Source organism: Cyprinodon tularosa, unplaced genomic scaffold (genome assembly GCF_016077235.1).
Source record: "Cyprinodon tularosa strain WSP-4 unplaced genomic scaffold, ASM1607723v1 ctg458, whole genome shotgun sequence".
NCBI lineage: Eukaryota > Metazoa > Chordata > Actinopteri > Cyprinodontiformes > Cyprinodontidae > Cyprinodon > Cyprinodon tularosa.
This window is the reverse complement of record NW_024039183.1, coordinates 708256-720700: the sequence shown is the minus strand read 5'-3', so window position 1 is coordinate 720700 and position 12445 is coordinate 708256. Positions and strand designations below refer to the sequence as shown.

At 37.7% G+C, this 12445-nt stretch overlaps 1 protein-coding gene across 2 annotated transcripts in view; it reads left to right on the top strand.

Annotated features, from left to right (window-relative positions):
- Positions 1-12445, top strand: part of fstl5 (follistatin-like 5) — a 294437-nt gene that overhangs the window by 265200 nt on the left and 16792 nt on the right. For both annotated transcript variants that reach the window (XM_038300837.1, XM_038300838.1), the window contains 3 exons: positions 3204-3353; positions 6923-7030; positions 10020-10144. In XM_038300837.1, the coding sequence (XP_038156765.1) occupies positions 3204-3353; positions 6923-7030; positions 10020-10144 (383 nt within the window). The remainder of the gene's footprint in view (positions 1-3203; positions 3354-6922; positions 7031-10019; positions 10145-12445) is intronic.

Here is a 12445-nt window from a genome sequence, read left to right as displayed (position 1 = left end):
CCAGCAACAAAACTAGGGTTTCACATGTGGTGAAACTTTCAGATTTTGATTTGTTTGTTTTTCTTTTCTTTTTGTTTTTCTTTCATATCACACATGTTTTTTTTAAATCCAATTATTTCCCCATGTGTTGCTACTTAATTCTGTCTCTTGAGCTGGAAACTATAGACTCCAATTTCCTGCATAAATATACAAGTTGTGATATTTTTTTATTAGTTTAAAATTAGCTTGTGTTGTCTTTGCATTTTTCAAGTCCACTTATGTTTTTTTTTCAGTCCTCTGGTGGGCTGGGGACTTTACAGTGTCTAGCTAGCCTGTTTAATTTAATTCACTGACAGACTACATGCAATCAGAGTTGCTTTCATCCCTCAGCGGACTCTTTTACACCCAGCTACCCGTCCCTAAATCACCGTTTATCACCAGAGCTCTCAGGCAGAAAACATTCAGAGCTGCAAACTGATAGATACCTGTTAGATTTACATGTGTTCTCGAATAGACGTTTTCCTCTGAGCTGCTTTTCATCCAGCAGTCCTGCGCTGATTGGATGGAGGTTATACATAAAGCGAAGCCATGAATGCACAACGATCAGCCAAGTGTTCCTTTGAGAGGTGTGCTTGTATTAGGATATCAATCACTGCTAGTGTTGTGATGCTGGCTCTAGAGCCGTCTTACTTCCCTGTATTGTGAGTGTGAGGCCATTCGCAGCATGGTGCTCAGATTTTCTCCATCACAGAGGGGAATTGATTGATTAGTTATGATGATCACACAGCTCATCCATTATTATTGTCCAGTATATAAAGTAGTAAGCTGTGATACCAACTGAGGAAAACAACCTAATGTTTATTTGTAGTTCAATCATTTTGTAGTCTCAGCTCACTTGAAAGGACAGTCTGAGAGTTTTTTTCTGCTTTTTTTCTGAGTAATTATTAGCTGTGAGTCAAAGCAATGTCATGATTACATTTTTTTTATAAGGTTGATCATTTTCAGAAATGTCAAAGTGTCCATTAATCGTTCTCTATTATATGAATCATTTATCAGCAGCTTGTGCTGAACTCTTCGTCATCACCCACAGCTGCGTAGGGACCTCCTAATATAACAGAACTTTTGAACAAACACCTTCTGAGAAAAAGGAGAGGGCCAAAGCCCTTTTTTGTATTTGTTTGTTTTAGGTGTTCTTTTGTCTCTGCTTGTTGACTGGACAGATATAACCTTTTGTTCTTACTTGCAAACTCTGGAACAATCATCTGCTCACTGTAGAAATGTTTGATACATTGAATAATTTTAAGTCGCTCTGTAAAAACCTTTTAACTTGCCTTTTATTTTAGTCTTTTATATCTTATATTGTTCCCAGCTGTTCTATTGGCTTAACTTTAATGTGTTTGTTTCTTATTCCTCAATGTTAACTGTTTATCTTTTTTTTTCTTTTAAATTTATGGACATACACAACACCAGGTGACTGACTGATAATATACAACAGGATTTCTAAATTTTTACACCACTTTTGTTTGTGGCTTTAAGTGACAACGGCGAAAAGTTTAAGGGGCATAAAATACTGTTGAAGATCGGTTGATTTAAATTCTGAAAAGTGAGAGAGAACAATGCGAAAAACTGTAGGAGAGAACTATTAAACAATTACAGCAGCAGTCCGATTACATAACCTTCCCAGAAAGCTTTGTGATGGCGCTTGATATTTGACTTTAAAGGCTAATTCTGCTGTCTGTGGATCTGATATATTGAACCCAAGACTGCTGATTTAAACACATGAGCAAACATTTTCAAACTTGCCTTCCAAGATCACAGATTTATTCTATGATAGCTAATTGCAAAGTGTGAACCAGACAGGTTCAGGTTTAAAAACACATTTTCGGTGAGATGTTGGAAGTTGAAATATTTAGATAATAATACATTCAAAATGTCGTAATTGGAGGTTATCAATTACTGCTCCGCAAATTGGCTTCATCAGCACAAGCTGTATTTCTCCCTTTTTGTTTTCTGTCACTAGAAGCATTGTGTGTGTTGTTAGTTTTCCAACACAAGCTTGTTTACTGTAAACTGTGATGATTAGCAAGCTGGTCTGAAATAAATAACAGTTGGACACATGACTAAAATCTGGGAAAAATTCTCCCACTCCTTTTTATGCATATGGAATTAGCCCAATTTCAAGGAGCTGCTATGTTTGATGACTCAATACATCAACATGTGAAACTGGCTGTGATTTAGAGCAAGTGCACTAAATCCCAGCCCCTTCCCTAACTTCACAGCCTCAGCGAGGCTACTACACTGATTTTCACAGCCCTGGTTCTCCAAAATAATCATTATCAACAGGAAAAAAATAATCCTTTGTATTTATCAAATATTTTTACTTTAAAGGGATCTAGTTTTCCTTTTTTTGAAGGCTGACATTTACTGCTTAAGTTATATACACAAAATGCACCCACACAGAATGACATATGCAACACACGAGACTGAGAAAATGGAAGCCGCCTCCATTCACACCCTCAGCTGGGTGTCAGATGTTCGATTTCTCACCTCCTGAAGGCGCGATAAGTGAGTATAAATGACCACTGTGTGGGTCTGCAGGGGTGACATGGACTTCAGTAGCAGTGATTCTACCTTAGCTCTGCAAGTGCAGGAATTTTGCTTATTTGAAAATATTGGATGAGAAGCAGTGACAGATGGTGCCACATCTGGACTTCAAATGGGATTATAGTTAATGGAGTCAGAGGTTTTTTATTAAGTCAAATAAATTTAATATCTGTCATTGTTTTTCCTATTTGCATTTGGACATGACCTGTTGCTGGATCAGATTTCTGGACAGCACTAACTTTTAGAGGGCTTTGGAGTGTGTGAAGGGAAGAAAAACTCCCATGGCAGAAGGCTGACAGGTTTCCAGTTGGCCAGGGAAGCCTGGGGCTGCCAGGACTAGAAGCTGAGCAGCTGCAGATGATCTGCAGGCTTTGTCCTGGACATTGTATACGGACAAATGAGAGTCATTACAAAGATTTTGCAGGAAACAGCAAAGATAATTTATCTAAGTTGCCAAGATAACACCACTCATGTCACCCCCAGTGAAAAGGCTGCAGTGGTAAACACCACACACACACAAGACTAGGTAGAGGTAATTGGCTTTTAATGAGATGTATTTTCCTGTGATATGAAAAACAATTAGCTCAAAGTAAACCGTGTCTGTGCTTGTGTTTTTGTAGGAGGAGGTTTGCCCCACCTTGCCTGGAGAGGTGTTGCAGAGGTGTGTGTGGTCATCCGCTGTCAACGTCAAGGACAAGTTTATTTATGCAACACAGCCAACCTTGGACCGAGTGCTCATAGTTGACGTCCAGACTCAGAAAGCTGTCCAGGTAATTTTGTTCATAGATTAGAAAACTGGGTTACATGTCGATCTTTGAACACTGAAATATGTGACACTTTTACCCATAGCAAATGATTTTCCTTTCGCCTTTTAAAAAATGTTTTCAGTGAGTAGCAATGTCATAGCAATATTGTTATTGCAATGGTATTATTTTTGTGTGTCATAATTTTAATGGAAATGTTTAAATTAATCCAGCATTAATCTGACACCGTTCTTCCCGTGTAACTACACATTTTGGCACTATATCAGTAATAGATAAAATCAAGATTGTTTCCACAGACCAGAAATTTGACTTTGGTTTCCCACATTTACATTACATACACATTAACTATATATAAACTTTAGCTGATTAAGGATTATAGAAACAGTTCCCTCATGCATGTATGTGTACTGATTGTTTCTTTTAGAATACAGAAATAGGAAAAAAGAGAGGTAAGCTGCGATTGTCCAAATAACAGAGAATTTGACTATTCAGACTGTGAGTTGGTAATTGTGTTCATTAGTGAGACAGCTTGGGGATGAAACTCACTTTTCTTGCATGTCATTTGTTCTGTTGCACCAATTTAAATGTAGAAGTTTAAACAGCTTGTCTCAAGCACTGTTGGGCTCTGCAAAGATGTTGGCAGCCCGTTCCCCGACCATAGGCCTGTATAAATGTTGGTTGGAGGACAGGTCCTGATAGTTCTCTCTACGGTCCACTTTGGACCGGCCCTGTTTCGGGGATGAGCCTAACCCCAGACCATATAGTGATAATTGAGCAAAGGACAGACTAAATAATGGCCCTGTAGAAGGTTGTACCTTCTGAAAAACAGTTCTGGGATGTTGGATTTCGATGTGTTACCAAAGGCCACTAAATGTCCATGCTGACCCCTGTCCAAAACCAAAAGCTCCAGCAACATGTGGAGCATGTGGAACTAAAAACAGCATTGGAAGAAGGTGACCTGGTGGGATGTGTATGGCTGTGAGTATGCATATTACAAAAGCATGACTTTGGGGTTCATTAAGGGAGGGAGATGCTCTTCTGATATTTTTCATCTACAGTACACAAGCAATCTGGTAGACCGTATCTACCTTACTCCCTTAATTTTGTTTTCTCTTGTAGTAGGAACATGTTTCCTTTCAAATGAATTAGGTTAAGGAAAGGTTAAAATTTAAGGAACATCCAAACCAGTCCGGATTTTGGATTCTCTAGTGTCAGACACAATGGCACATCTTCAGGGATCAGTGCTGCGTAATATCAAAAGACAGATCATAATATTATGTTTAATTGTAGTAAATAGTTTGTAACCTGAGTTGTATTGCATGTGTGTAGCATGTATAACCACTTTATGGATGATATGTATATTATGTGTGCAGACAGTAAGCCCCCATCCAGACAAAGCAGATAGTTTAGGTAGATCCCACAATGTTCTTTTTTTTTTGGGATGGATAAAGGGTCCATTCCAGATGAAACTGCTGAAAAGCTAAATATATGAGGGTAGTGCTGGCATAGGATGCAGGAGTTGGTCCTGGAACAGGAGGGTCATCAGTCTTGAGAGTCATCCAGTTGTCATGTCTTTAGACCAGAAACTTCATCCATATTTTCTGCTGATGGTGCTCAGAGGGCCTGGCGGTGTCCATGGACACCCCAGGGCCCCAAGGCAACTGTGGTTACAATGTAGCTTGCCACCATCACTGTAAATAAATGCGGTAATGACTGAATGAAGTGTGGCAAAGTACACAATGGACTCTCGGGTGAAAGTCATGGCCAAGTTACCAGGGCACATGATCAGTCAGTGGCTTAGTGATATGACTTTACTGTCGCTGTAGTATAAAGTGAGTCCCCTGATTTAAAGGTGCTAGATAAGTACAGGCCATATATCATATGGTAAATAAAAATCTAATTTTAAGTGCAATAAATACCCGCTTCCTTGATTTTGAATACGTGGGTCAGACACACTATAAAGGTCTAACTACTCATCATCAGTCTTTCTTAAACAACAGCTGTAAAGATAAACTTTACATCGGAATACATACTTAGGTTCATTGAGGCTGCACAGTTTACCATCTAGGCTTAGAAAAAGCTGATTAGAGGTGAAGCAATTGAATAAATCTTCAGTTAATTTAATTAGAATTTAGTAGGATGCAACTAAAGACAGCGACATCTGCAAGTAATAGATGTATTTGTTCCATTCGTCTCTGAAGTTTTTTCTTATCAAAAATGTTGTTATATCTCCGTGTTTGGGTGAAATTGCTGTTTTTTCAGCTTTAAGTCAGCTGTCTCACCTTCTGCCAGCTGCTAATCCTTGACCTGACCTATTTCATAGAAACTGCTACTGTCAAGATCTACAGTTAACCTTCGCATTGAAGTGATGACCATGGACCCCCGAGGTCTACCCTCTGTGGATACTGTCGCCTGACAGCCTTTCAATTGTTGTAACATGACCACAATTTTTCTTTGAGATATTCTAACAATCAATTTCTCTGACACTCAGTGTGGAAAATATCTTCCCTTCTAGGGAATAATATTTTCCAGAAGCTTAAAAAGAAAATGACATCATTTCTAGATGTGGACATTTGGCAACAGTCTAGACAGCAGTCAGTTAAATCTTTGATGTCAGTGGGTTTCTTTTGGATGCGTCACAATAATATAGTAGGATCTAGATCCCCACAGATGTTCCTGATGCCATGATCGCTGTTTACAAAAGCCTCTCAGGGACTTGCCGGTAAGCAGCCTGGTGTCCCAGAGTCTGTCACCGGTTCATTATTTAGGCGCCTGGAGGTTTGACTGCTTTGCATTATGTTAGCAGTTGTTAATTAACCACCTGATACCATCACTTGTTTTTAACTGTGACTTGAGCTGTAGTTATGCATATTCTCAATCTATACATAGGTAGAACTCTAAATAATGGATTCAAAATATTTCTTCTCACAAAAATAATTAGAAAATATTCCTTTTGTTCTTCTATTATCCACATAGATTGTCACAGCTGACTACAGTAATAAATATGATCCTCTCTGTGCTCGATCAGGGTCAGATCCATTGTGTGTGTTGAAATTTTCCAAAGCATATTGGCTGAGGATCTTCATGGTCTTCACTAGTCTGTAAGAAACTAATAGTCTGGAGTTAAATAATGAACACCTGTTTTCTCAGATGATGACATTCTCCAAGATTAGTAAGGATTCAGAAGATTCTAAGGAAAGTCTCTCTTGAGCTGTTACTTTTGACTGATATAATGCTTTATGTGCCAAGATAAACAACAATAATATTTGAATTTTGAAGTAAAACAAATGTCACAGAAGCAAAACTCCTGTTATAAGAGACCTTTAGAATTAGTTTGCCCTGTGCACCTTCTTGAATAGATATGCCTTTGCATTTTATGTTCTCTTACTTTTAGAGTTAAGTATTGTCCATGCATAAAAAGGAGTTTTTTTGATTAAGTTTTTGCTCTGACTGAATCCCAGTCCATTAATTTGTTATTGAGTTTACCTCGAATTAATTAAATAGCTGTTTCCACATTTCTTTAGGTATTTGCTTTAGCCTTTAAAGCCTCAATGTGATCCGGTGTACTCTTTCAGACCGTCAGAACTGATCCTTATCCTGTGAAGCTCCATTACGACAAATCTCACGACCAAGTGTGGGTGCTGAGCTGGGGAGACATGGAGAAGAACTTCCCCACACTCCAGGTAAGTCGTGATTGAGGTCAGACCCTTATTATTCATGTATTCTTCCACAGCATATTCAATGAAGGCTTTTGAAGGCAAAAAGTGAAACATCCGAGCAGTAAACATGTTTTATTCTATGTAAAAGAAGTGTTTCATAGTCTATTACAGTTTAAGACATCACCTTGCATCTTTTTTCACTCAAAAAAATTGTATACAGTAGACAGGAGCCAACAAAAATATCTTTAAGGTGTTATTTAATAATTTTTACAAATGTAATTACTACCATGTTTGAAATCTACAAATATTTATTTTTCCCACACAGAAAAAAAAGTATCACAGGTACTAACAAAGATGAAAAACGCAGAATATTATCTGCATTAATGTGTTTCTGTAAATGGCTGTAAAAAAAAACAAAAAAAACGTGTGTGATGTTTTCCATAAAATTGCTCAGTAGTGGTTGTGAGATGCCAAAGACCTGCCCTCCCACAGGGTATCCAGCCAGGCATACATCGAGGCAATCAGAGCCCCACATCCATGGGAGGAAAATGGAGTGGGAGAAATGACGATACAAGGCAGCAGAGAGTGTAGTCGAAAGTTGCAGAAGAGTGATGTTACATTTGGAATGCCAAAGTCAGCCAATGAAGGAACTAGGATTTGGTTTGTAAAAACAAAGTCTCCAGCAAGAACTCCAGTTCATCGTTTTTTAGATTTAAAAAGTGTTTGTATTAAATGAGGAGGATCATGTTAGAAAAATGTTGTCTGAGTGCAGTAGCTGAAAGTCTAAAAAAACTGGAGCTCTCCCCAGAGAGTGAAAATATCCTAAGGAGAGTTAAATCTTCCTGTTATCCTTACTAATCCCTAATAATCCGAAGCACAAAAAGCACATTTTAATTATTGAAAGATAAATGTTAAGTTACAAAAAATACATATAAACCACCATAAATATAAAACAAATTGGGGGGGGGGGGGGGGGGGGTAGGTATTTTAATTGTTAATTCTTTCTTTATTTTTAGATGCCCTACCTGTAAAATCTGCTTGGCTCATAAAAATATGACAGTGTTAATTATTCATAATGGTTAATACAGTAGAGTAGGCAGCTTTTTAAAGGTGCGAAGGATGCCGTTCATCTGTGGGGAGCACTGACTTTGAATTTAGATCTTTGATTTCTTCTGTTTTTATTTTGCTTTTTTAACATTTAGATAATCTCGTTTTCCAAATATCTTTATAGTTTCGTAAAATGTTCATCAACATGAATTTAAAATAAAACATAGGGACCTAAGAGATCTTAAATAATTTGAAATAAACTGATTTACTCAATCAGATGCCTTCAGCATCAAAATTGAAGCAGATACATTTACTTGAATAACTTTATAAAAATGATAACACAAAAACTTTTATGCGTTCTGTTGCTATATGGTACTTTTTACATGAATAGAAAATGAGTAATCATTCAATGAAGAACAAGTTGAAATTAGCAGATTAACGTTGCTTTTTCAAACGTGGGTTAACCCGCTAACAGTCTGCATTTGGCTCCTTTCCCTTTCAGCTAAAAAGTCTGATGTCCCACTGGCAAGCTGTTTGGTTTCTGTTCCCCACCACTTTGTAGAGCAACATGGTAGGGAGCTAGGGGCCTCGTCAGTTTGCTTTATTGTTTCGCTCTTTTGTCCATCTGAATCTCTCTTGCCAGTGCTTGCTGCACCATGTTTATCAAATAAAGCAGAGATGTTCTTGCTTGTTATTGTTACATGTGACTGACGCAGTGTTGTGATGCACATAGGATATCACGTTAATAAGCAGATTGACGCAGTCTGCCGTTCCCATCAGACTGCATATCGATCAATCCAAGCCTTTTAAAGACAAATTTTACCTGTGCCGATACCAGTGTCATTTGACATTGGTTGACACAGGTTAGTGAGCCCTTCCCAGAGAGAAGAGAGGGGGCAAATACAGCCAGCTCCACTCTGAGAGTTTTGATGTAAGAAATGTGTGGATATTTAACCACCTTACAAGGAAAATGTGGGTGTTAAAACATGGGTCTGACGCCACCGGGCTTAAACATTTTAATTCAGAAAAGGTTTACTAATGTTTTCTATAAAGCAATACCCATTAAAGGAATGGGAAACTAATGCATAGTTGAATGTGGATTCTTTCACAGAGTCCAATTTTCATTTTTTTCCAATATGACAAGTGTACATTAATCATCAAGCCTCTGAGGGATTTTCAATTGATTTGTTTCTTGCTTACCTAATTAATAGTCACTTCCATTCCCATGGTAAAGTATTCAGAATGTGACACACATCTCTTTCTGAAACAGCCCTTCAGACGTCACATCATTGCAAGAAAAATGACCTCATTATAATTTCAAATTTAGTTAGTCAACAGATTTATTTTCAATTAATCAGCTTTATATACACCAACTTGTCTCTATTGATTCTCATAAACTGGCAAAAGCCAGTCCAAGTCAAACTATATCAAGGTTTCAGTACGTATTGGTATGAAGCCAAATAAATGAAACTATATAACATAACGGGCAGGTTTTTTTTTTATCGGTTTACTCCAGAAGTCATTTTAAATCAGGTAGAGACTTTATTGCCTTCACTTGGAAATCTTTCTTGTCCTTGCAGACCCTGGAATTCATAATGCACAGGTTCTGTGCATTATGATCTGAGACAATTTGTTTTGAGCTTTGTGGCACAATCATATTAAACTCAGCCCACACAGCTAGGTGTCTGCATGACTTCATGCATGCTAAAGTGTAATTTAGACACCAAGGGCGACGGCACGCATCCCCATTTTCCATCGTGAAGCTCCAATGCCACGGCAGTTAGAGGCGGAGCTGATGAGTTTTATCTGGAAATTGAAAAATAACATGTCAGTTTTATTAATATTATATCTTCCAGTTAAAATGGATTTAAGTTGAGCGAGGGCTTAAACAGGGAGGAACTGACAGCTTTCAGTTAGTTCAGCAAGGTCATGTTAAACTCCTACCTTCCTCTGCGCTTGTGTTCAGGTGATCAATCAAGCCAGTGGAAAAGTCTCCCATCACACCGTTCACACCCAGCCGATCGGCAGGCACTTCGATAAGGTGGAAGACTTCTTCATCCCCACCTCCAGCCTCATCGTAAACCACATCAGGTATGTAAGACACAGCTCTGTTTGCAGAGCAAACAGATGCATTCATAGCATTTAGTCCTGTGACATTTTCCTCACTGTCCCTCTAAATCTCAAATCTACAATTTTTACTTCTAAGGGCATAAACATGCACTTTGTGAGAATGGATTTAATTAGGGTAGTTATGTAGTAGTTTTCCTTTTTATTCAGGTAAGAATAAAAAGGAATGCTGCTCTGCTGAAAATTTAAATTCCCTTACTATTTAATTTTGAAACCCTTTAATTGTGAAAATGCAATGATTATTAAAAACAAAAAATATGCTTTAAATATATTTCTGACACTGTTTAATTTCTAAAACTCTTTTTATTGAGAAAGGCCTGGCAGCCTCTCGGAGTGTGTAAGGAGTCAAATTTGAATGAATTAGGTCAATTTGATACTAAGAAGATAATAAAGCAATGTTTGTTCAAAGACATATTTGGAATTAATTCTTTAGTCTTGTCTAGTCAAAACTATATTATTAATTAATGAGATTTAAAATGTTGTATTATTCCTTGGATCCCTCATTCCACTTATTAGCTCCTAGATTTACACTAATTATACTTTAGGTTTGATGTTGATATATTAATAACCTATAATAAATCTAACATCTAACTGGAAGAAGAAAAAAAACAAGATTTTTTGTACAAATGACGCCTAGGCGGAAGTTCAAGTGAAGAAACTGAATTACTTACCCTCTTCCGCCTCCAATGCAAGCCAGTCAGCTTTGAACCACACCTCCATGGAGCCTAATTAGCATCCATTTTAACCCTTTAAAGCCCGATCCAAGAATATATTATCAGGTATATCTGATTGTGTACAATAGGATTTTGAGCAAAGTTTTTACCATTAAATTATGCAAAAGGTGTCAGACGCAAAACATTTCAGAAACCGTATGTATCAAATATGACACATTTGGCATTACAGGGTTAAAAGAACTTCATATTCACAACTCAGTCTGCTACCCAGCCAAAGCGCACATGTCTGAGCCCAATTCAACCCACCTCCATCCCCTTCTCCACCATCGTAGCTAAAGCTTCTTCCGACTTTTCCATGGTGCTTCTTTTACTTTGTGCCCATCTGATTGTCATTCCCTCCAGACTCTTACTTTATTCCCTGACACATCTCAACTGGTCCGGCAGAGGACCGACATGTTGAGCCTGGTTCTACCACCCAAAGGGTGTTTTTCCTCTCCACTGTCGCTTCACAAAGACAAAAGTAGTTGTGTCAATAAAATTCTTGTAATTGTCTTTTTCTTTCCATGTGAGCTTTTCATATTCAAATGTGTATATATTCAGAAATTAAGGGGTCATTCCATATTTTATTTAAAAAAATTCTTACACCAATTAATAAGACCAAATCCATAGCTTTAAATGTTTGATTCTTTACAACCACATTTGACAACCAATCCTACTTTGATTTGATAGACTAGCTAGAAGTACAGTGTTTTTCAGGCAGAAGCCATACCTACTGTAGGTCAGCTAATTATCAACCATTTTGACAAATACCAAATGGCGCAAAGGGGAATTGTATTCTGCTTATTTTATTCCACCCCAATTTAACAAAAAAATACTTCACAACTTGGTCCCTGAACTGTCTCCTGTGTTCTTTTGTCTTCATAATGCTGTTTCTGCTCTAATGTTCTCTTCCTTGGAGCTTAACACAGCAGGTGTATTTATATACATAGCAATAGCTTTTCAGTCTTCACTAACAAGATTAAGGCAATCAATTTCACATGCTTTTATTTTGTGGGGTGCAGTTTAGGCAATAGCATTCACATGCAATGGTAAAAACAAGCTATGCTGCTCCGAATTTATTATTTTAACGAAGTGAACCTTGTATCAGTTGCCTTTGACTGATAATATGCTACTTTGTAGGCTTGTATTCCTCTTAAAATCACAACAAAAAACATTGAAGTGCATGGCTTTAATGTGAAATAAAAAGTTTTTAGGGGGTATTTAGTGTATGTTCATGTATCTAATGCTTTGGCAATGCACAAGAAAATATCACTTAGTGATTCAGTGCAATAAATCATTGCAATTTCATAGTTCTCCAAACTACCCTGATTTCTCAAGCAATAAGCAGCTCTAACATTCAGGGTTAAAATATGCTACGGAAAGTCTGGAAGCAAGCAGGTGGTCTGCAGGATTTCAACGTGCAAATTGTCATCTAGAGAGAAGGAATAAACAGACTGCTCTGTGGGTTTGGGCGGGGTAAATGGCACAGCTGTAATTAGATCCACTGAGACCTGCACGAAAGATTACAGCAAAATGTGGCCACAGGTTTTTT